General features: G+C 53.8%; 1 protein-coding gene across 2 annotated transcripts in view; it reads left to right on the plus strand.

Moving 5' to 3' along the window:
* ALX4 (ALX homeobox 4) overlaps positions 1–24,244 on the plus strand; it is a 40,259-nt gene extending 16,015 nt beyond the window's left edge. For both annotated transcript variants that reach the window (XM_086748793.1, XM_086748792.1), the window contains 3 exons: positions 11,986–12,296; positions 19,653–19,781; positions 21,892–24,244. In XM_086748793.1, the coding sequence (XP_086604919.1) occupies positions 11,986–12,296; positions 19,653–19,781; positions 21,892–22,215 (764 nt within the window). In that variant the 3' untranslated portion in view covers positions 22,216–24,244. The remainder of the gene's footprint in view (positions 1–11,985; positions 12,297–19,652; positions 19,782–21,891) is intronic.
* The last annotated feature ends 351 nt before the right edge of the window (positions 24,245–24,595 follow it).

Raw genomic sequence — 24,595 nt, forward strand, 5'->3', positions numbered from 1 at the left:
CTTCATCTTCAAGGTGCAAAAATATTAGACAATGCTAAGTACTTCTTAAAACTCAGGCTTAGACATCTCAGAGCTGTTCTGCACTTGGTGGCTCTCCATCTCAGTTTGCCATCCCTACAAGATGAGCAATAGCGGTGCCTCGTTCCACTTGGGCTCATTGTGGCTCAGGCATCTCTGTGTGACCCTCCGATATGGCTGGGTGAATGCTGTGGGGAACCCAGAGGACACTGCTGGACAGGGTGTGGATGCTGTGCAGTAAAGATTGCTTTCACATGCTGGATGATAAGAAGAAAATGGAGAACTGTTTACTGATGGTAGGGATGCCGTATATATGATCTGAAGAGTGAGGAAGCAAGAAATATTTTAGAAAAGAAATAAGAGGAAAGGCACAAAAGCCATTTGCACGATGCTCTCACTGCTCATCCTCCTGTGTCCCGTAGGCGTGTTTGGTCCTGCATTTGGGTGTAATCGTGGTGCTGAGCAGCTGGGGCCATCTCCAGCTGGCAGAGGTGGCTGCAGTCCATCAGCGCTGGCAGAGCCATGCTGCTCCCCCCACCATCCACAGCTGCCAGAGCATGAGGGGCAAATGTCCTCTCTGGTCCAGTCTGTCCCTAGAAAAAATTGGCCCCCAGAATGGCTTTATAAAGGAATTCAGTGCTGCAGGTGATGGTGAGAGTTCCACATCTCGGCTTGGTTCGGTCACTACCAAATGCAGTGGCCAGACCCTGGTAACTTCAGCGGTCAGGGTCGAGTGGCTGGAGAGCGCACGCAGGGCAGACGGATGCTGTGGGAGTGCGGCTCACCGGGCGCGGGCGGTCTCAGCGGAGAAGCGAACCACTGAGGTGGAGAAGAAAGAAAAGGTCAAATTCTCTTGACTTGTGCAAACCTACTTTCTTTTTTTTTTTCCCCCCTGGTGATAATTAAGCATTTTGCAAGGTGAAGTAGTCCTCGAGTGAAATGAAATCCCCCTTCTCAGGCCTCGGAGTGCACAGTGCTGTGAATTACTTGACAGGCGCAGTTTACCCTTTCAGCAATTCGCGGCTCCCCTTTCACGAGAGCGCACTTGGGTGGATGTTTTCCTTGTTCAGTGCTACCAAATGGATTTTTTTTTCTTAATAACTGTCATTTTCCCTGCATCTTGCTATTCTCAGGTCAAAATGAAAAACGTAAGTTGCTGGCTATGAATACTATTCGTTATTCATTTACCAGAGGAATCTTAGACACATTCATCCCATTTCCTCTTAGTGCCTCATTATCAACAAACCTTTGCCTTGCTGCTTCTGTAAATCATTTTCATCCCTTTCCTTTGCAAACCATATGCTTGGGCTCTTGCACAAATGTCTCATGAGAGTAATTGGCCAAGTCATTTGGTATCGTTTTTACTCCTTGATAAGCTGGCAAAACTTCATTAAGAGGAGATTATTGAACTGTACACATCTTTTTCAGATGAAGAAAGCATTGCACTTAAATCGTGAGGCAAGCAGCATTTCCCAGTATTTTCTCAAGCACAGCTGCTTGCATCAGTGGTTGGTATAGTTTAAAAGACTGGGATTGCCCTGGCTCCCATGGGGAACGTGGACTTTCTCTCTGCTGCAATATGAGCGATGTGGAGCTAACCCTCTAGAGATAAAAGTGCATTAAGCTATAGGTTAGATTTTGGGGGCCAAGGAGAAATGGGGGAGAGTTTCAAACATCCTTTCCCTTATCCTCATGGCCCCCACAGAAAGAAATGCAAGGCGTGAGAGCGTAGCATCCGCGATTGATGGTGGGCTCCCATCAGAGGCCAGAGCGATGTTGATGGTTCCCCACCTTGGCACTGCTCGTTATGGCAAATGCCAGCACTGGATGTGGACCCAGAGCCAGGCTAGGGCGAGGGAGGACTGGCTGCTGCAAAGGCTGGAGGGATCCTACAGCATCCAAGAGTTTATTAAACTTCAGTTTAACTGGAGCTGAAGTATGTTCCTCTAATGCAGGGCAGCAGAGGTTAACGGAGTGCTTTTTTGTAGATGTTTTATGACACTCTTTGGGGATATATATAAGAAGACTGGGGGGTTCTGAGTAATTTAGATAAATATTTGTTTAGACTGTGTAAGGGGCAATCGAAGTTTTCAGGCAGGTCAGTCTTAGACAGATTTTTCTTTCTTTGCTCTTTCTCCTCAGCTATAGCGCAGACACACTGCGGTTCATGGCCAGGCCACGCAGCGCAGCTATGCCCCTCCAATACTTTGGAACAGCTCTCCTGGTCAGTGAGACCTTGAAGCTGCCGTGCACCCCCTGTACTCCATGGGAGGGTCATGGGGCCCAAGGATGATAGACCCTGGCTAGCAGGGGTGGCCAGTGCCCTCAAACCCTGTAAGGACACCATGCTTCCCACTCTCCTTGGGCACCAACATCTCCTCAGCAGGAAAACCCTGCAGGTCTGCAGCACTGTCCCCACCTCCCCAAGGCAGAGAGATTTTTTTTGCAGCAGGTGGCCAGAGCAATGGAGTGAAGAGGGGTGTAGAGATTGAGCGGAACAACCTCCCCCTGTCAGGTTTGCTGTTCGTTATTTTGTCTTCGTTCTTGGTTGGCAAGTTCCCAGTTTGGTTGTGCTTCTTCTTGCTTCAGTTTGTGATTTTGCTGCCCTCTTTCTCTCTGCCAGTAAAAGCCACTGCCAGGCTGTCGCCCAGCCCCAGTGACTATGAATCGGTGGGTTTGGTAGCCAGAAACCTAATTTCTTTCTGGAATACTTCTAAAAGCCTAGTGCTCATAGGAACATTCGCAATTCCCAGACCTGTCTGGCCTTGAGTTTTGCAGTGTGCCATCAGAATGGAAATAAGTTTTAGCTGTGCTTCCAAGAACGGGCAGGTTTGGGGAAGGCTGAATGTTTTTCTTCCCTTCTCTGGACCTTTCTTTACTAATCAGCTGTACAAAACTGAAGAACAGCAGAACTATTTTCTTAAAGAACCTGGCCCAAACTTTGACCCAACATTTAAACTCAAGCCTTTCTGTGGTTCAGTGAGGTTCAGCCAACTTTGGGTGTTTTCTGTTTTTACTTCAGCTTTCCCATCACTATTGCTTTCCAGTTTCCAAGCGAAAATGGTAGGACGCAAATCCCCCTGAGATGTGCCGCACTTGGGTAGCAACGGGGCTGCTGCAGCATCTCATCCAGACTCAGAGTCCCCACCTCTTCTCCACGGGGGCACCTGGGGGCCCAAATCTGGAGGCACGAGAAGCAGCCCAGGAGCTGTGCTGGGCAGATTCGCTGGGGCTTGACTGACTGCCCGTCTGAAGTACCTAACGCTTCGCTTTAAGTGTAAGGGTAGTCCAGGGGCACCCACATGCCGCAGTGCTTAGCTGGATTGGGGCCGTGGGCTGGCTGCTTCAGCTAGGCAGAGCCCGCTCAGACGCCTCTCCATCCGCTGCCTGCAAGCCTTTTGAAGTTCGTCTGTCACTAATTTGAAACAGGACTCTGCAATGCAGAGGCAGCTGAGCTCTTGCTCAGCTCGTGACAAAATGGCTCTGCTCTCCCTCCTCCTGCCCCCCTGCTCTGCCGGTTATTTCAGGTTGCAGCTCCAGCCCTGTTACCAGCAGCCCAACCCAGGCAACTGGATGTCACCTCTGGGAGGCAGCTGAACTTCAGCGATGCATCGCTGGCTCTGCTGTGAAGAGGTTGCTTTTGCAAAGCAGACAGACAGAAGAATGCAGAGAGAGACAGACTGATGGATGGACCGACCGACCGACGGCATGAACGCTGTCCGGGCAGGCACAGACACATAGGATGGGGTGAATCACTCTCAAAGCTGGCAGCAGGGAATTAAACTGTGCCATAGTCAGACATCAGAGCAAGGCTCATCTCCCTTCAGGCAATTTTGCCTCTCCAGCCCTCCCCACCAGCTGGAAGGAGCGTCCCACCACTCTCCTCTAACTGGTTGCATGATTTGTATCTGCTGCCCTATGCCGCGGCTGGTGGTGCCTCACCTGGCGCGTGGTTAACGCGGAAGGCAACACGCGTTGAGACGTTGGAAGGCTGCACCAGTACCTCATGCCTTCATCTCTCTCCGACTGAGCAGATGCCCAGCTCACCCAGCACCCAGCCTTGGAGGGAAATTTTCAGGGAAACATCCAGGGTGTGTTTTGAGGAAGAGGGAGGTGCTGACTGGTTGTAGGGGAAAGCTGTGGAGGAGATGACAACTTGCAGTGAAGAGACTCCTTTTTTTCTTGCAGTGCTCAGGCAAAGGATCTTTTCAGATCCTTGCGGTGGCCAAAGGGCATGGGTGAGTTAAGATGAGTATATAAATCTGCATCCGATGGAAGGGCTTATGCTCTTCCTTTCAGAGTGAGAGCTTAGCCCTAAACCCTGCATCACCCTCATCTGTCACTCACATCTGAACAATCCTTGAGCTTCCACTGCCTGCCATCAGCCCCAGAGCTCCCCAGCGCTTTCCTTTCCCTGCTGCAGGCACAGGGCCTGACTTCACAACACCTCAGAGCAGGGAGGGGGAGTTGAATCCCAGCTCCCTTAAACACTATCCTGATGTAGCTCGGCTGAAGGTAACTTCCAAACAGCGGAGAAGCAACCTTGCAACCTTGCTGTATCTAGATTTTTCTAAAGGAAACACAACCCTGAGAGAACAGGATGATTCTAAAGGCAGGCAGAGAGGCGGATGGGGCAGATGTTCCACCAGCTGCTGACAGCCAGTGACACTCAGCCCAGACGGGAGCGAGATGGAGACCCCACGTTGGGTTAGAGCGTCAGGGTGTGCAACACCCTACAGCGCCTGTCTGTGGAGAACACAAGTCTTCAGCAAACAGCATGGGAACCTGCCTGTTCTGCCTGTCATTTGCCCATGGGTCTGTGCACTCTTTTGGACTTAACTCCCGAAAAACAGCTACTGACCTGTACGTAGCTGTGAGTCTACGACTGAGACAATCTCATCCAATACTTTGTCCTCTATTGGTGATGCTGATTTTTTTCTCTTTATGAGCTCCCATATTTTGTCTTACTCAGCATTGAGCCCGGTCTTCAGAGCAGTTAGGTGCTCACATCTGGTTTTGAGGAACTTGAGAAAAGCCAAGACCCTTAGGCGACCATGGCTGTGGCAAGGCAATACAAGATTGCTTTGGAAGGAGAAGGCTACTTATCCAAAAGTTATCAAATTCAGAGCCAAAAGGAAACTGAAAGCCCTCTCAAGCCCCCTTCCAATCCTTGCCTGCTTCGTCCATCTTCTTTGGCAGACAAGCACTGGTGATGTCAGTTCAGAGGTAGTAGGTGGCTTTTGGTTCACATGCACTGTTTTAGGTGGAGACACAAGCAGGACATCGCAGAAACCCACAATTATGTCCCAGCTGTTTGTGACGTGCCTGCAGTGGGAAATAGAAGAGACATTTTAAAATGCAGTAGCTGACCCACCTTGACTGTCCTGCTTTCAAGCAGGACTTTGCACATAGCGTAGTGTGCTGAAAACCCATAGGCGACCACCCTCAGCCCCATGCCTGGGGCTGCTTGTGTGGGATCTACTGAGGGTCTGGCTGCCCCTGAGCTGCACACAGGTGACTGTCACCTCCTTTTGCTGTCACTTACAAAACTGTCTTGTGCCTGGTCTTGACACGGCAGAGCACATCCCCAAGGCCCTGCACCATCCTCTGCGGCCACTGAAGATCTTCAGATGTCAGAGAGAAGAGAGCCAGGTCACTAAGAAATTCACATCAGAGAGAACCAAGATGCCCAGCTCCAGAATATTTGGGATAACAATGATCTCCTTTCATGTTCTGTGGTGAGGAGGCCATGGTATGCAACTGAGCGGTTTCATTTTCTCCCCATGGAGGCGATGGCAGCACGTTTTCTTGGTCTTTCTCTTTTCCTGCATTCTGGGAGCCAGAAGGTCAGTTGCAATTACAGCAGGTTGCTCGAAGCATTTTTGTGCCTTCAAAATTTGTTAAGTCAGCTCTTCCCTGCTGTTCAAATGAACGTGCCATATGAAGAAGGACTTGGGGCATAAACCATACATTTTTGCTCTAGCCACAGCTTCTACGCGGAGTTTTCAGAACGGATTTGTTTATAGGAAAGCCAGTTTTGTTCGTGCCCTTTAAATAACATGAAAGAGGAGCAAGCAGTGCGTGTTGCATTGATACAGATGGTGCTGAGCTCTCCCCAAGTAGCCGCAGGGTGTGTGAACTCAGCTAATCAGCGCATGGAGCAATGCGTGCCCTCGAGAGCAGATGTTTGTATTGGGGAAAAAAAGCAAGTTCGGAAAAAAAGCAAGAGGAACAGCAACTTGCACAAACAAATAACACACATGTGGACACACACGCACACATTCCCCAGCCGTGCTGCGATGTAAACTTAACAGCGCTGGAGTTAATCAACCTGTTTGTCCCCAAACCCGCACAGCACTTTATTCTGGGAGAATGTAACCAAACCAGGCATGAGAAGGTCTAAGCAGAGCCAGGGCTGAGGTGGTTTTGACTCCCAGGGAAGCATCTCCGAGGCAGGCAGAGGGGAGACAGAGCCAGTGCCTTCAGTGATATGCCGGCTGCAGGGCCACAGAAAGCCTGTGGACCCGCTGGTGCTGTTTGGGACCTTTAGAACTGTCCCCAGATTGCCTTTCAGGAACAGAAGGAGTTTTTGAGATCTTTCTGCTCCAGGCCTTAGTGTTGCTCTCGCGGTGTCCTTTTCTCAGAAAAATAAGTCTCCAAGAGAGAGGCCCTAGGTGCAATCAGGAACACAGTAGGAAGAAATATCTCTCTCCCTGTTCCTTCTTTCTACAAGTAGGCTTTGCTGTAGGAATTAGCTCTGTCTGTAATTAGCTCCCTGAGGTGGCCAGGTATTTCACAGCTATTTTTAGTCCGTGGTTTCACTATGTCACAGTGTGTCAGTAGATTTAATGTACATGAACATCTGCCTGCTGCCCAACCCTCTTTGCCGTGGCGGCTGCCGGCAGCAGAGCAGCAGCACCAGCAGCTCTGGTCGGGCTCAGCAGAGATGGATGGTGTCCGGGCCGTTGAGCACATTCATGCAGTGGTCTCCTCAGCACAATGGGAAGTCGGTACGTGTCATGCCGTGAGCAGAGGAGCTGTCTGGAGCATGTTCCAGCCTTCCTTCAGGTTCTGCGGGACCAACCAAAGGAGCTCCCTGGCTGGGATAAATGGACAGCCGTGTACATGTACAGGAGCCAGCTCTGTTCGCTTTATGCGAACTCAAGGGAACCACTGCTAGGCTGGGTACAAGGAGATGTGTTCATCCTTATCCAGAATTGAAATGGAGATGCTCCAACCAGTTCCTGCCTTGCAGCAAGGGTAACTGCAGCTTCCAGAACCATGTTAGTGGCTTGTGTCTCATGTAGACTGCTACCACTTGCATTTAAGAGATGAATGCTGCCCAGTTTTACTCTTCGCTTGGGCCTGAGAGAGAAGGTATGATTAAGTATGGGATCATTGCTAATAAAATCAGTGATGCCAGATTCAGCCATGAAATTCTAGGTCTTCTCTCCATCTTTAAACTCTTCTCTACATCTGCAGACCGCAAGAGCACTCACTCCCTGAATGGAAATAAACCTAAAGATTTGGACCTTTGTACGTCTAAAATCCAGCAGCTCTGTTTTATCCTGTATAACCCAAAATACGGATATTTTTTAAAATGATAGCCCTGTGCTGACTTCTAGACTGCAATGACAGACAGGAGGCAGAAGGCTGCAACAGACAACTTGGGAACAAGCATAATGGCTTCAGCATGTGTTAAGGCAAGATCACAAGGACTGGATAAGGTTACTACAGCCAGCCAAGTCCTGGAGGTGTGCTGGCAGGGCTGGTGGTGCAAATCTTCCTTGGTAAGAAGTGTAGAATACGCTGCCCAAAGCCTACCTAGGCAAAATTTTAGCACTGGTGTTTAAGCAGGAGTTGAGAGAATTACTTTAAGAGCCAGCACTGGATTTTAAAATCTTTCTTAAACATCTGCACTAGGGGTTTTGGTGTTTGTTTTTTTTTTTTTTTAAAAAGCATAATTGCTATGAAAAGTAACAGTTGGACCGTGACTGTGCAGGCAGGGAGAAGCACCATGAAGTGGTCAGTGTAGGAGTCCATAGGGATCTGGGGATGGGCAGGGGATAAAACCCCTGTGTCCACCCCTGGGTGAGAAGGCAGAAGGCCCCCACGTCATTTAGCGTGAGAGCAGAGGGGCTGCCTAGTGCAGCCACACACCACCCGTGCCACGTGCTTTGGACATGGGTTGGCTGCTGGTGGGCCGCCCCCGTGAGCCACCACATGTCAGTAGGTGTCCAGGTGTCCCAGGCTACATGCGGAGCCTTGGGGCTGGGATAGTGTGGAGCTCCTCACGGAGACCAGAACAGCTTGGATGAGATGTTGCCAGAGCAGTACATCTGCAATGCCGAGCTCCTGCAGGCTTCTTTGCCTGGTGTGCAGGGGAAGGAGCCCTGTGCTGGCTGTGTCCCTGGGCTTTGCTGGCCGTATAGCTCTCTTGCCACCTCATAGGCCGTGGGGCTGCAATCACAACATCTCTGTGGAGTCTGTGACAAAGGAGCTGCAGCTTGTCATGCATATGCTGTGCAAAGGAGACCTGGAATTTCCAGTTGGGACCAAAGTTGTGTGTTTGAAATGTCCCGTTCTGCGTTGCCATGGGGATGCACCAAGTTGACTTTGTTCTGAATTAAATTTTGTGGATAAGATTGTACTTAGTGAAGATTTTACTTCATCACCCTCCCAAAATAGCACACTCCAGGAGCAGAACAGATACACATTGTGAATCCAAACATTGTGATGCCATGGCTAAAATGCCATTTTAACCGTGGCATGGTTAAACATGGTTAACTGGCAGCAGAGCGGTGTGATGCCTGGCTGTCCCGGGGCCTCGCCATGTGTGCAGCACGGCCTGAGTCTCCTGCACTCTCTTCCTCCTCCGTGGGGATCTCAGGACAAACACAGTGAGATCAGAAAGGGGTATCCCCTGCAGGTGAACTGGGGATGCAGGCAGCTCTCCTGCCCAAAAAGGATCAGGGTGATGCTCGGGGCCCATGTGCCCAGCTGTCCTGGGCTGTCTCTGCCCATTGTCAGCTGACTCCGGGTGACTCAAGGAAGATCTCGGAAATGCCAATGGTCTAGCAGGCAGCCAAGGCACTGGGAAAGCAGAGTGTAAGTGTGGGAAGCAGAAAATATCCTCCTTCTACCACTGTGGGGGCAAGGACGGAGTCACAAGCAGTGAAGGAGTCACCAAGCGGTCTGGCTGGGTTTGTAAGGGTGCAATGATGCTCACATTATCTCCTTGTCATGTTACAATATGTAACTCAGGATCTCTCTAGGTTTGATTAGAAACAGACACCCCAAACTTTGTGCTGAAACTTTGAGGCCATCTCCAGTTACAGGAAGCCTGGGCATATCCATATGCAGATGCATGCAATTTGTTTCACTTCAGCAGTTTGCGTGACTGTTTTGAGGTCAGGGAACCTGTTCCTGGAGAATGAGAGTTACTTCTTGGGATGCTCAGATGAGGGTGGATGTACACCATCCCCTCCCAGATATGTCATCCCTGCTTTCTGCCTCCTGCCGTCAATCCCACTGTTGCTGCTCCTCTCATGGAGACAGCTCATCCCTGGCAGTGCCCGCAGGGGACAGAGGTAAAGGACTCCATGTCCACTGCAGTGCGGGAGCAGGAGAGCAGCGTGGCTGAGCAGGCAAGGAGGGCTCTGGGCTGGTGGCAGGCAGGCACGGGACACCCGCCATGTGCGCAGCAGGGACGGCCGCTTGCTCCTCAGGGCCGGTGGCTTGTGATGGAGATAACTATCGCTGCTGAAAGCCCCGGGGCCAGCTCCCAGCTGCAGTTTGAGCTAATGCAGTCGACAAAATTAGATCAGACCCAGAGCTTTTCTGAGTGTGTGCGTGTGTGTAGACACTTCCCCAGCTAGCTGAGCCGCTCGAGCGGGTAAGGAATGGCAGAGGAGTTCCCAAGGAAAGGCCTCAGGTCTTGCATTTGTTGCTGCTGGAGTTGCAGGGGACCTGGAAGTTAGGGAGGCAGCCAGCACAAAGGCATGGGGGAAATGTACTGAGCTTCCTGACATCATAAATAGTAAAAAAAAAAAAAAGGAAAAAAATTTCCTGGAATACTTTTATTTGTTTATTACTCTGTCTCTGCTGACTCTCATAGGCTGTAGAGTGTTGCTGCAGACTTTCTGAAACTGTTTTATTATAACAAGTTTTGAAAATAATAAATATTGTGGCAAAGGTGTACAATTTACACTCATACTGTGAGTGAGAAAAGAGTGAGGATATGTACATCTTCTCACAAGCTTGCTCGTGGGCTTTTTGAAGCTATGACAGAGCCATTCACAGAAGGGCTAAGATGTAAATATACAGTGAATTAGGTGGAAGGATGTTGTAATGAGGGAGAACTGTTAGAAAAAATGGGGATTTCCAAAGACATGGGCCTAAGCTGGGGTTAACAACCATGGATATGACACTGCTGAGGGAAAGCTCCCCACAGGGACATCCCTGGATGGTGGAGCTGTTTCCCAGAAAGAGTGATCCTGGACTGAGAACATTTGAAAATAGGTTAATGTGAAATTAAAAAAAAAAAAAAAAAAGAAAAAAAAAGAAAAAAAAAGATTAGCCAGTTGGCATGATCTTGGCTTGGCAAGGAGAGCACGGATAGGAAGTACCACTGCACCTTTAGGAGCTGAGAATAGTGGCTCAAGGTTAAACCCCACAGTAGGGCAGCCACATTTTTTGTCCAAAGATCCCAGCCAGAAATGCAGGCAGGTGTGACACTGGGCTGCGCAGCGTATGCCAGTTGGGCCAGTCGCTCACACAAATCCCTCTTTTTTCTGGTCTGGGGACAGCCCGCTGCACAGAGCAGTGGCAGCAGACACAAGAGCGCCGCGGCCACTTGTTGTGGGTCCCCACCAGAGTCCTGCTGGTATGGCAGTGGGGGGACAGGGGACACCACTGTCACTGGAGGTCGGAGGTGAGCAAGGGAGGACACTCCATCGCAGCGCCTGTGCCTGAGGATACATATGCTCTATTACAGAAGCTCAAAGGTGTTTTTCCTTGTCTCTGCTAAGCCTTAGAGAGGAACCAGCTCACTGAGTGCTTGGAACACCTGCCTCTTGCTTTCCCGTACTGCTCTTGTATGTCATGGCCCGTTAATTATTAATTGCTCTGAGCAGTCAGGCAGGAACAGCCTCCCAGGCTGCTGTCAGACTCCTCTCATTTCTCTCTGCCCCGCACACAGGCCGGGGTGTTTCTGTAGGTGTCTCAAACCAGCCTTCTCTGTGGCACTAAGCGCCATTCGTAGCCTCTTTGCCAAAAGCAGCGCAAGTCCTCGCAGGAGGCTGTGAGGTGTCAGTCAGAATCACCTCTGCTGACACACAACACTGGTTGCCTGGGGATGCACAAGCAGAAAACAGAACCCACAGAGCGCCATGTGCTGCTGCTGTGTGCCCCTGGTAGGGGAGCACAGATGGGCTGGTGACTGGGAATCATCCTCTGAGGCCTGTGTTTGGGTCCCTCTGTCCTCTGAGACCTCTCCTGTGGCCAGGACCAAGGAACGTAGTGCTCCGTGGGCAGTGGGAGGGTGAAGCAGCATCTTGTTGGTATGTGTGCACTTGAGTGTGCCAGGCTCATCCTTCCTCCTGGAGGGGGTCTGGGAGGAGCTGGCAGAGCTCACCCCATCCTCCCCTTCCCCAGCTGTGCTGGCATCCACAGGCTGTGATCAGCTCCCCTGCCTCTTTCTCCCTTAAATATCACCCAGCCCGTTGCCTGTGCCACCCATGAGCTGAGCTCCAGCAGCCTCTGAGGCTGAAGCCAGCAGCTTTCCCGCACCCAGGGCAACCCTCTGTCTGGGGACTGCTGCTGCCCAACTACCATGGCTAGCTTTATCTGGTTGAACCAACTAATTAGTCAAAAGACTTACATCTGTTTCCTTTTCTCTCTCTCTCCCCCACCCTACTGAAACCTGCCTTCCTTTCCTCTCCCCTCCCGACCCTCCCACCCCAATAGGTAAGGAGAGCAGTTTGGGAGAGGCTGACTTGCAGCCAAGCTCCGACCCTTCTGGAATGGACAGCAGCTACCTCAGCGTGAAGGAAGCCGGGGTGAAAGGGCCCCAGGACAGGGCCAGCACGGACCTCCCCAGCCCCATGGACAAGGCTGACTCGGAGAGCAACAAGGGCAAAAAGCGAAGGAACCGCACCACCTTCACTAGTTACCAGCTGGAGGAGCTGGAGAAGGTCTTTCAGAAGACCCACTACCCAGATGTCTATGCCAGGGAGCAGCTAGCCATGAGAACAGACCTTACTGAGGCTCGTGTGCAGGTAACAGGGGATGGCCTGGGGCTGGGTGAGGGGTGGGTGAGCTGCAAAAAAGCCTTTGCTCTCTGAGGAATGAAACCATGAGTCCTGCAGATTTGTTGTCCCTTGCTCTGCCTGAGGTCCCCTGCAGCCCCACCGCAGCCTGCAGGCAGCTGGGCCCAACCCAGAGCCCATGCCGTGGGCTGGCACTCCTCTCCATCAGGGACAGGACGGGGAGGTACATCCACATGTGACACGAGTGGCAGCTCCTTTATTTGGGCTGGCGGCCTGAGCTCTAGTGTTCACAGAGTTGCTTCTTGTCCTGGAGCTAATGGGGCAGCAGGCAGGTAAGCCTCACCATCACCCTAAACAAGGCTATTACAAAGATTCCTTCCTTCAGGAGACTCAGCAGGAGACACAGGTCCATTAGTGTGAGTGGAAGCAAGCTTTCCCACGGTGTGGGCTCTTTCTGGCAAGATGAGGATGCAGAGGTGACCAGGACTGCCCTACCAGAGAGCATGAGGTGAAACAAGAGTGGTAGCTCTTGCTGCCTGCTTGGCTGAGACTGCATGAAACCTGGTGATCTGGAGCAAAAACGTGCTCCCACCGCCTTGAGAGAAGCAGGAAACTCTAACAAAGAACCATGCTGCAGTCTCACTGCATCCACCCGCACAGGTACCAGCTCCCATGACCAAGCTCCCCTGAACTAACCTGGGGGTCCAGCAAAGCCAAACTCTGCATTGGAGGAGTGAATGATTCTCTGAGTGCTGCTCTGTCCTCTGAGTCAAGGTTAAACCAAAGGCCTGGCAAAGCTCAGAAGCATGTGCAGAAAAGAGAACCATCACCTGGAGCAGACATCCGCAGCTCGCACTTTGATGGCCATCAAAGGCTCCGCTAAAGCTTAGGCTCTCATTCTCCAGTCTAGCTAATCCTGTGACTTCCGTCTGTGGGCATTTATCAGCTCACCACCCCCAGAACCTGCATTAGCATGGAGAATAGCTGGCATGTGCAGGCATCTGGTTGTATCTCTTATTCCAGGCATCAGGTTGTATCTCTTATCTCCTAGGTTCCAGGCAGCCTGGCTTGCTCTCTGCTCTGACCTTTACAAGTAGTCGTTCCAAACAGTCGAAGCAGTCAGGCCAGCATCCTTGCATAAGTCCACTTTAGTCTGTACCTTTACTTCCAGTAAATTGCCTAAATTGGGTTGCAGGCTGATGTGGCCTTCTTCCCCACAGCTGGTTCTCTTCAGGCTGAACACAGCTGCTTTTCAGCAGAAACCAGCACGATTCCTGTTGGTCCCATGCAAAGCGTGCTGAGCGTTGCAGGATGGGCAGAGGAAGGCAGCACTACAAACGTCAGCTCTTTACTTTTGCTGCTGAGCACAGCCCTTGATTTCCCAGGGACACATCACAAGTGCTGATGGGGCCTCCTGGGAGGCCGGGTGCAGCGTTGGGTTACTGACTGCACAGTGCATGAAATTCCTTTCGCTCGGGAATGAGGATGAGGTGCTGGAGGGTGGCAAGCTCCTCCTGCTCACCTCTGAGCACGTCCCAGGCAGCCTGCCAGGCTGGCTAGCAGAGCCAGGGTGGGCGAGGAGATGCAGTTCACAAGTTCATTCCGTGTGACCTGTGATTTCAAGGGCTTTTTTTCCCCACTTTGCCACTGGACGACAATGAGGCCAGGGGTAGAAGCACCTCCCCAGGCATCCAGGAGGAAATCTAAGTGGCCTGGTTGCTCGAGCGTTTACCCTGAGGTGAAAGGCGTAAGCGCTTGCATTCCCCTTGTTCCCCCAGCCGCACCAGGAAGGACCCCATCCCTTGGGCTGTGGGCTCCCTGCCACCGCCTCGTGATGAAGGGCTGCCGTGCAGACTCTGTATCACTAGAGAACAAGAACCAGCAGGCTTGTGCTGGGTGCTGTGGGTGCTGGCTGCGCAGGCTCAGGCGCACCCCAGGTGCCCAGTATTTTGTGCGGGTTTCCAGGGGGCTGGGCTGCTGGCTAGAGAACTGCTTAGCCTCTGCGTGGTGGTGGCAGCCCGCAGGAGGCATGGGGATACAGCCCGGGCTGGCGGGGGGGTCCTCTGCTGATGGCACAGGGCCGCACTTCCCACAGGGGAGGCCTTTGGGGCTGGGGCCTTAGTGAATCACTCTAGCACCTGTCTTCAGCTCTGGGTTGTGCTGCAGCTTGTTTAGGCTTGGCTTTGGCCTCCCACCCCTCTGGGAAGCTCTGCTCTGCGTGGGCCTCCCCGTGTTCCCTGTGCAGCACCAGGGGCCATCAGCTCACAGCCAAGGCTCAGGCTTGGGGCAGCAGCCCAGGAGAGCAATGGCAAAGCAAGTGCCTACTGCAAGGACAAAGGGCCCAGCCAGGGCCAAAGGAGAGGGTAGAAATCACAAATAAACCATGAGCCCCTTATTTCTTTCCTCCTGCAGCCAAATGGGTGCTACGTGCTGAGATACCCTCTGCAAGGCTGGCAGGGGCTCTGGGTGCCATGGGGTGTCTGGGCCTGCACCTACTGCAGCCCCATGGGCTCAGCAGTCCCTCTCCCAGGGAAGGTACCATCCTCTAAGGGATGAAGGGTGCGCTGGGATAATTTCACAGGGGCCAGCTTCAGCTGCCTGCAAGGCTGAACAAAGCCAAGCAGAGCGGCAGGAGGGTGAGGCGCCCAGCAGGTTTGAGGTGTGATGCTCCCTCCCACGGCTGAGCCAGCTTTTGGCTGGAGGTCATCTCCTCTGGCCAGGCTCAGCTCCCCAGGGAGTGCAACCAGCCGCCACCCTGCAGGGAGGAACAGACGCAGAGCCCAGACAGGTAAGTGGCAGCTCTGGGTTTTTCCATCCTTTCTCAAGCTCATGCTTCATTAGTGAAATAGGTTCGTTAGCTGCTGCAGAGCTCGGTGCCTGGAGAAGAGCTCATGCCAGCCATGGGCACAGGCAAGCTGTGCTGTCTGCGGAGCAGTGGCATCCCACAGCCTGACCCCTCTCCTTCATTTCTCTACCTATCTTGGTTTCCAGCTTTCAGTGCTGGTGTCTGACAACTCCAAAGCTAATTCCCCCTGCAATGAAATGCATCATGGTCCCTGCTTGCCCCCTACAACCTGGCCCATTATTGCCAGGTACCATTAAGCTACTGGATAGGAGCCCTGCGTAAGCCCTGTGCAGAGACAGAGCAACTGTACCAGGAATGGGCTGCTTGAGGTCAGAAACAAACCTGCAAGGGTGTGCAGTGGGCGCTGTTTCCATGTAGGTCCTATGCAGCATGCATATTCCATTCCTTTATCCTCCTCTTCCATCTCTGGGGCTGCAGAGCCCCAGAAGGAGCTCCTGCTCGGTACCAGCAACTGCCTGGGCTTCTTCCAGCCCATCCAGGGCTGTAGTAGATGTCTGACGCGGTGGCACTGTGGACAAATGGTGGACACACGTGTGTATTCACACGTGGCTCCTTCTCTTTGCATGTGCACACACAGCCCTCTGTCCCCCAAGCCCATGCCAGCCCGGCCTCAGCTGCTCATCCCTCTTGGACTTTGAGCATCTCGGCCTCCTGTCCTGCCCTGTGACGGAGGAGAGAGGGAAGGGAATGGAAACAGGCTTCATGGCCAGGGACTCTAACCCCTCAGCCACCCCCCTCCGAGCCAGCCGTATGATTGCTGGGACCGTTAATGAAATGTTTTCGGTGGTGACCCTCTGATATGGCGGGGGCTTGAAAGTGAGAGGGAAATGTCAAACTCCGCTGTAGCAAAATCACCGCCTTGGAAAAAAAAGAAAAGAAAAAAAGCAAAGCAAAGCAAGAAGTAATGTATCTTGATCCCTTTTCCCCCATAAAACCCTGGGAGGCTGGTGGAAGGAGCGGAAAGACTGAGCTAAGCCTGCAGGAAATTAAACATGAAATGAAAACAAACTCAAGTTATTCAATTCTCTCATCCCAGGCTCCAATTTCCCATTCCAGGCCACTGATAAAATGGTGTCCAGTTTCAGCGCTCAAGGATGAATTCTGGCTCTGTTCTTGCAGGCTGGAAAGCAAAGGGCTGGTGGCCATCTCCGGGAAGAGGGGAGATGGGCTGGCCTTTCACAGAGGGATGGGGTCTTGGAGGCAGACAGACAAACAGACAGACAGAGGCTGAGCAGAGGAAGAAGGGCAGTAGGGCCAGAGGACAGGGATGGGCAGAACGGATGCTGCAGGCTGCCAGGGGAGAGCAGGAGTGCAAGGGGCTCCCACCCAGCAGGAAGCCCTTGTCTGCATCGGGGCAGCGATGCACACAGGGTGCAGGGCACTGGGCTGGATCCGTCCCCATGGCTGCCACCAGCCCACCGTCACACATGCGGAGGCCAGACTCACCCTGCACCGCCGCACTGGGGCAGGTAGGAGAGAGGGGAAGTCACCGTTTTCTTTAACTTGGAGGAAGGATGAACACAACGATGCAGTCCCCAGCCATGGCCAGAGTGAAGTCCTGGCTTAGCCCATCCACCCGTGCCCTGTGCGGGGCACGTGGCGCTTGGTGGCAGGGGCAGACCGGCAGTGCCGGCTGGGTGCCAGGGTAGCAACAGCGAGAGAACGAACAGGAGCCTCCTGCTTGCTTTGTCTCTGGCTGTACCAGGCCTCTCCACCCCCCACAGCACATCAGCTGTGTATGCATATGGATTTAGGTACCAGCATATGGCTGAATGTTTATGGAGACATGAAACATTTTCTGTTCTGTAGATTTTTATAGGGCTGATTTGGTACATCAGGGCTTATCAAAGCATTGTCTGCAGGAGTCAGATGCACGACATTACCCTACACTCCCACTCTAATTGTTAACACTGAGGTGCAGCCCACAGCGACTGCTTATCCCTGCACAAAGTACTCCATCCTGACCCCAGAGGACACGCTGCATTGCCTGTTGCAACCTCCACTGCCACATTCCCATCCCATAGCAGCCTCTCGTGATGAAAGGTGACAGGCATTGAAAGGAAAATGGACTTTTGTTGAGTTTTAGATTGCTTTTTAAAAGCAGGTGTCTTCTAAGATCGAAAAAATACTTCGAATTAGTTGGGGTTTTGCTGACATCTTCACATTATACATTGCCTTGCCTGCCCTGTTTTCCCTGGAGTGCTGTGGAGGCCTGGAGAAACCCGACTGTGAGGTACCAAGCAGCCTAAAAGGACTTGGACCAGAGGAGAAAGGAGAACTTTAAAAAGTGCTCCAAACCTTGCCAGAAGTGTTTCAGAGCAGTGCTTCACTGCCAGCTCTCGGAGTGCCTCCAGTGTCCCCAGCACCAGCACTTGGATGGAAGACAGGCTTCTTTTTCAGCCTAACGTGAGGGTTTGCCGCAGCCTCCCAGCCCACCAGCTGCCTAGGGATCGCAATTCGGGAACTGCCAGTTCAAACCATCTTGCTCTGCCAGCACCAGTTCAGTCCAATGCATAAATGAGGAGCTGCACAGCAAAAGCCTGCGCTCAGCCGTCCTGCTGCCGGGTGGGTGTCCTGGGGGGTATGCCCAGGCGAGCTCCCCTGCACGGCAGCGCAGGTGTGCAGCCAGGCCAGCCGGTGCCTTCGCCAGGCGGGGGAATGGCCGCATATGCCTGGCACATGTTGGCCCCGGCCTCGCGCACAGCCAGCGCTCTGCTCCCTACCTGCTCTCCACCCCTCTGTGCACAGCGGGGCCTCCTCTGCCCGAGGAGGAACCGGGTCACCACTGCTAACTTTGAATCTGGAGATCAAAGCAGCGTGATCTGGGCCAGCCCTGGGACTGGCCTGCAGCTGGGCTGGAGCGGCTGTGCCAAGAAGAGGTAGAAGAAAAGCAGACAGATGCCTGGGGCATCAAACCTGCTGCAGTAGGACGCTCTTCGTGTGCAGCGCACGCTCAGCTGGGATAATGCTAGGACCTTTTTGATTTCATTGCACCTGCTGAAAAATCCTCCTAGGGTTTCTGATTTGCGGTGAGAGATAATACCACGTTGCTGCTTCGGGTACGGCCATCTCTGGTTTGTCTGGCTGGCCCGTGCCAATGGCTTTGCCGTGGCTGTGGGCAGGGCACTAAATCCTACACCATCCGCAGCTCACGTGGGGAGGATGTGCCCGGGCGCTGTGCCGTTCTCTCCCCGCACCAAGCAGAGCACAGCGCGTGGCCCACTGGTACCATGGGGCTGGCTGTGGTCGGGCACTGTGGGAGACCGGCACGAGGCTGCCTGCATGGTGGGGAGGGGAAAACTGAAGCAGGAGAGCCTAAAATGGTCTTCCACCACAAGAAAGGTCAGCTCAGACCAGAAACCACAGATCCTCAGGCCTGTCTCTCTCTGTAGCAGCTTCTACCTGCACTGACGCAGGCCACGATGCCATCACCATCCTGCCTCCCAAAAGCCGCCTGGCAGGGCCAAGCTGTTGGTTAGCGATGCCCCCCCCACCTCCGATCCGCAAGTCACCGTGCAAAACTCGAAGCAGAACTGAGCGGCTCTAGGACTGCTGCTTTCGTGCACTGGCGTGACCTGCACAACCCAGCCCCTGGTGATCGCCTGCATCTCTCAGTGCCTTCAAAGCGGCTCTTGATTGATGTATTTCCCTGACTCACAAGCTTCAAGAGGCTTTGAAGACACTGGGCCAGGCTCTGATCTCTCTCAGGCTGATGCAAATCAGGAGCAATGGTGCTGACAACAGTGCAATAATCCACACTGATGTCGAGCCAGTAAAAATAAGAGCAGAAACAGAGTTTTGGTCTTTCCTCTGCCTTGAAGGGATCTGAGCAGCACTGTGAAGTGGGGAGCTGCAAACCCTGCAAGGAAAACTCAGTGTAAAGCAAAGGACATACAATGCTGTAGAAGGCACCTGTCCTTCCCTGCAGCTAAGGAGGGAAGGAGTGTTATGCTTTTTATTTTTTTTAACAATTAAGAAAAATAAGACGGTGAGTTCAGTGAGAAATGCAAGCTGTCATCTGATGGCATCGTCATAGCCAGGATTAGGCTTGGGGAAAGCCCCAGTACTGCTGGGTTCAGCCTGGCAGCAGCACACACGGATGTATTTGCACTTCTTGTCCAAGACTGGCTGACAGCACCAGAGCTGCGGGCAATGCCTGGGTAATGCTGATTTAGGGGAGTGAGGAAGATGGGTTATCCTAGGGCATACCACGCTGGGGGAAGCAAGAGCTGTGAACATGCCCAGGCAGGCAGGACACCGAAAGCTGGACATTGCCTTTTGCCCAGGATGCTGCCAGACTGGGAGCGCAGGTTGACCCCAGCCCCCCGGGGATGCGGGGCAGGGCTGCTGCTCCCCCATGGGGCTTTTGTGCTGAGCAACGCACTGTCCCCCCACCGTGCACACCCACCCTGCCTGCCGGTGGGCTTCCCAGGGCTGAGCGGGCTCCCAACCGCCACCGACCCCCTCTGTTCTCAGCCCCTCCGTCGCCCTCTCCCCAGGTGTGGTTTCAGAACCGGCGAGCAAAATGGCGCAAGCGGGAGCGGTTTGGCCAGATGCAGCAGGTCCGGACCCACTTCTCCACCGCCTACGAGCTGCCCCTGCTCACCCGTGCTGAGAACTACGCCCAGGTGAGTGTGTCCCCCCCACCCTGGCCGCTCTGTCCCGATGCCTGCTGGACACATCACCTCTGCTTCTGGTCGCCCCCAAGTCACGGTTCGCATCTCGGGTTCATCCCCCTGCCCTCAGGCGAGGCTGCAAGAGTGCCGGGGCCAGGGGCATATTGCAAAGCGCTGAAGGGCCAGGAGTTATTTAGCTGGGTGCCCTGCCTGGCTCCCTCGTGCCCTGGCCCGGAGCAGCGATCTCTAAAGCAGGCACCAAGCCCAGGCCTGGGTGACGTAGTGCAGCCACCCTTTGGGTCTGGATCACCCTGCTCAGCACATCCTGTTACACTGTTCTTCTCCCATCCCGTGTGCTGCTGCCCAACTCCCCACTGGTTTGGAAAAGACCCAGAAGGCTATTTAATACCTAAAAAACAGCAGTTCCCAGGAAGGCTTCCTTTTGCCATGTCTAAGTTCCCTTCTTTCGGCAGTTGCACAACAGCTTTTTTTTCCCCTGGCAAATTCCCACAGCTGTCTCCTAGCGATGGGCTGTGTTACCCACAGCACACTTGGTGACATCTGGGGATGCTTCCCAAGGGTCTTGTGGGTTTGTATGCCAAAGGAAGGGTGGGAGCAGCCTTGTTTGGGCTATCTGGGGCTGTTCCTGTGGTCTGTCAAGACTGTTCCTGCCCACCTGGCCCAGGAGGCAGGTGACACAGTTGCCTCCTCTCTTAGCTTTCCGTCTTAGGAAACCTGTCACCACAGTAGCCTCCTAAGCAGTGGGCCAGCCCCCAGTTCACAACGTTGCCTTTAGATGCTGCCAGGGCGGACAGCCATTCGCTAGCTGGAGGGCTAGGCTGTGCACCCGCAAAGCACTCCCTCCATCCTGCCGACTCCTCTTCCCGCCACCCAGAATTTGCTCGAGGGCACGGTTTTGCAGACATGATGCTCTGAACCCGACTTGTCCTCACAGATCTGCTGGGAGTCATCCCCCCGCCCCGACGCCCGGGCTGTCAGCAACCTCCCCAGCCAGTGCCGCACCAAAGCTCCCCTGCAGCCAAGCCCAGAGCGTTTGACCTCTCTCCTGCTTGGCGTCTCCCCCGAACTGAACAAGAAGCCCTTATGAAACAGCTGAGAGATGCCAAAGCAGCTTTTCAAGCAGAGGACACTCTCAGCAGCCTTTTCAGCACTCCCTTCTCTTGCCTTTGTAACTTATACCACTCCCTTCCTCCGCACTGCCCTCCTCTCCCAGCCCTAGAGATCAAAAAAAAAAAGAAAAGCGATTTGCAGGAGGTAAGAGATCAGAGAGGGCCCAAGGGTGAGCGGTGCGGTGGGGTGGTGGGATGAAGGGCACTTTGCTCTCTTGCTCCAGTCAGCTGCTTGCCTCCTCCCCGCTTTCATCCTGTGTCCCCCCCCTCTGCCGCAGCACACCTACTCCCACAGGCAAATACCGAGCCCCCCCCTTCTTCTGCAATATCATTGACTGAGTGATGCCACAGGAGCCCTGACGGCTGCACGAAGTGGCACCGCAGGGCTCTGCTCTGCGGCACTGCAGGCAACGCTTCCTCGACAGGCGACGAGCAGTGCTGGGCGAGGGGCAGGGAAACTGCCTGGACTGGGGGCTGCGGGCAGCTGAGCTCCACCAGGCACATCCTTTCAGGGGAAAAACACTCTTGCCTAGGCAAAGCTGGGGCAAGAGGGGAGATTGGCAATCTTGCAGGATCCCTTTCTGCCTCTTCCTTCTGAAGTGGGTAGGCCTGCAGAAACACCGTGGATGACAGCAGGCTTTCCGTGCCAAGAGTAGCCATGCTCCAAAAAGCATTTATGATGCAAAACCCCAAAAAGATAAATGGCTGGGAGGGGAGAAGGAAGGAACCCTGCAGGTTAGTCTCCAGTGTCCCTGTCCCTGCCAGGGCTGGCGTACAGATCTTGGTGACGCACTGGTTCTGGGGGGGGCCTGTGAATGCCGCTTCTGGTGGGGCTCAGCACCCTGCATCCCACCATGCTGGCTGCCCCTCGTGCACAGGGCTGCCCTGAGGGGCAATGGCGGGGACCGGGGCCAGACACACTCTCTGTTCAAGGCCAGGCACCGGCCAGGTCCCACACAGGGCAGCCTGACAAGTGTTTTTCCCACCCTCAGATCCAGAACCCCTCCTGGATCGGCAACAACGGAGCCGCCTCCCCCGTGCCCGCCTGCGTCGTCCCCTGCGAGACGGTGCCCTCCTGCATGTCCCCCCATGCTCACCCCCACGCGGCCGGTGGCGTCTCCGAGTTCCTTGGCGTCTCCGGCCCCGGCAGCCACGTGGGACAGACTCACATGGGCGGCCTTTTTGGCACGGCCGGCATGAGCCCCAGCCTCAATGGCTACGAGCTGAACAGCGAGCCGGACCGCAAGACCTCCAGCATCGCTGCCCTGAGGATGAAAGCGAAGGAGCACAGCGCTGCTATCTCCTGGGCCACATGACAGGGTTGCAGCCCAGCGCCCTCGAGACACGGAGAGAGCACACGGGGACAGCCGAATAAATCCATCCTCTTGGACTCCAGACAGCAGTTGCCTCCTCGGGGATCTGAATGCAGCACTTTTAGCTACCCTAGGTATAGAAAGTACATATGCTAACGTAAGTGGAGTGTTTCCAGAATGAACGCAGCAGTTCCTGGCTCCCTGGGATCATGCGGGAGAGGGAGGCTGTGGAGCAGCACCTCTTCCAGTGGGATCTGGGTTGGGATGCGTCCCCTCTCACTGCCACCTCCCCAATAACCTGGGCATTTTTTCTCCCCGCTCCTTTTTCTGACACCAGATCTGCCTTTCCAAAGAGCAGGAGCCTGCTGGCATTTCAGTGGCTTCTCCCATCCCGCCACCTCCGTGTACACACACACACACACGCGCACACACACACACAACTTGCCCTCCTAATTTGTCAACAGTGTTGCTCAGATCTGTTCTGCCCTGGGCAGGGGACTGAATGGGGACTCTGGCACCAGCAAAGAGACACCTCTCAGGCTGCTCCCATTCTCTTAGTGGGCGCCACAACTTCCCACAGCTGAGTGGGGAACAGGGCTGGGAAGATACCCGAGGCGAGAAAGAAGGCAACGTTAGCCCACCTCCTTCTACCCTGATTCCTCTCCATCTTGCAGTCTGAGATGAAGCACAGAGCTGTTGAGGCCTGTGAAGGGGATGCTTCTCTTCCCAACATGGCACGGTGCTACCACACTGGGAGTCTTTGCCAGCTCTCTGGTCGCCCAGCCGGAGACGCACTGCGGCAGACGATGGCTTCCCAGCACAGCTTGCTGCCTCAGGTAGCGCCTGGGGTTTGCTCTGCCGTGGTTGTGGTTGGCATTCAGGCTCGCCTGTGTGGTGGGGCAGCAAAATGTTTCCTCTGGGTTGGGAATTACTATCCTCAGTTTAGAGACAGCAGCTATGGGGAGGGGATTACAGTTGCCATATAAATCCACAGGTCTCCAAAGAGGCGGCTCTGAGAAACAGCTCAAGCACTAGCACAGGGCCACCGTTGCGTGAGGCCATTGAATTCCTCATACCCCTTGTCCTGGGGTCAGATTCATGCAATGACAACCCCTCCCTGCAGCCCTCCACCCCAGGGCCCCACTGCACACAGCCACTGCGGGCATCTCTGTACAGGGAACAGGACAGGGAGCAGGCTGGGAAGGGACCCAAGGCTGGAAGAGGTGACACTGCCCCATCTCCAGCCACCTCAGATCCTCTGCACCTTGCAGAGGACGCAGGCGTTTGTCGAGTCAATGTGCCTCCCCGCTTTTCCCTCCCAGTGCTCTTACCTGCATGGTGCTGTTAAGTGAGATCTTCTTCGCAAGGCTAAATCTTTTCCAAGCTTTTCAGTGACCTCGTATTGCCAGGAATAATTTCAGAACATCCTTTTACCCCACTGAATTGTCACCCAGGACAAGCTGAAGGTCAGCCGATCCCTAACACCCACAGCACGGCTGCGCAGGCTGAGCTGGAGCTGGGGCAGCCGTCTCCGAGATTCGCAAGAACTATAGGATTTTTACTCCCATAAAAATCTGTGCATCACCCTGCCCTCATTCCTCCTGCTCAGTGTTAGGGGATCTTGTAGTTCAAGGTCCAGGAATATTTAGTGGTCTTGGAAAAGGCTCCAAATAAGCCTCAACCAAATGTCAGGTTTCAGGTTCACCGTACGCCATATACCAGTATTGCTACAGTGCCTGGACTGCCAGACACTGCATGAAGATACACCATTGCTAGCCCAAATGTCATATATATTTACTGGAGTAAGAAAAGACCAGTAGTGCTGCCTCTTTTATCTCCTCAGAAAGAAAGGTTAAGAGGTGCCTTGCTTGGTACCCACAGGGAAGCAGCACGCGTTTTACCACACCACGTGTACGAGCAGGGCCTCTCCCATCACCAGCAGCCAGGACTTCTGTCCCAGCCGAAACCTCCAGCTGAGCAATTGGGCGTGGTGGCTTAGGTGCTACGAGTGAGGCTGAGGACTGAACCAGACAGGATCACGCAGGAAGCAGAAATCTGGCTTTTGTGCAGGCAGCAGGGCTTGGTGCTGGGAGTATTCCCAGGTGCACTGGGGAGGGTGGTGCTTCCCACAGGCAGCAGGCAATCCTGTGAAGGGCCGCTGCCCAAACAGCCCCGTAACCCTACTGACAAAGGCAGATGAACAGCAGGCAGAGCTGAGGAGGGGGCGGTGGGGTGGGCAGGCACACGGGACCAGTCCTGCATGACCTGCCGGTACTGAAGGCAGCTCTGATGGAGGGCTGGAGCTGTTCGAGAGCTTAGCTGCATTCCCTACTGAAGTTAAAGGGCAGCTTTTCCTCATGGGCTTCCACGGAGCCAGGATTTC

This window comes from Chlamydotis macqueenii, chromosome 5, assembly GCF_036417535.1.
Source record: "Chlamydotis macqueenii isolate bChlMac1 chromosome 5, bChlMac1.mat, whole genome shotgun sequence".
In the NCBI taxonomy this organism is placed as follows: domain Eukaryota; kingdom Metazoa; phylum Chordata; class Aves; order Otidiformes; family Otididae; genus Chlamydotis; species Chlamydotis macqueenii.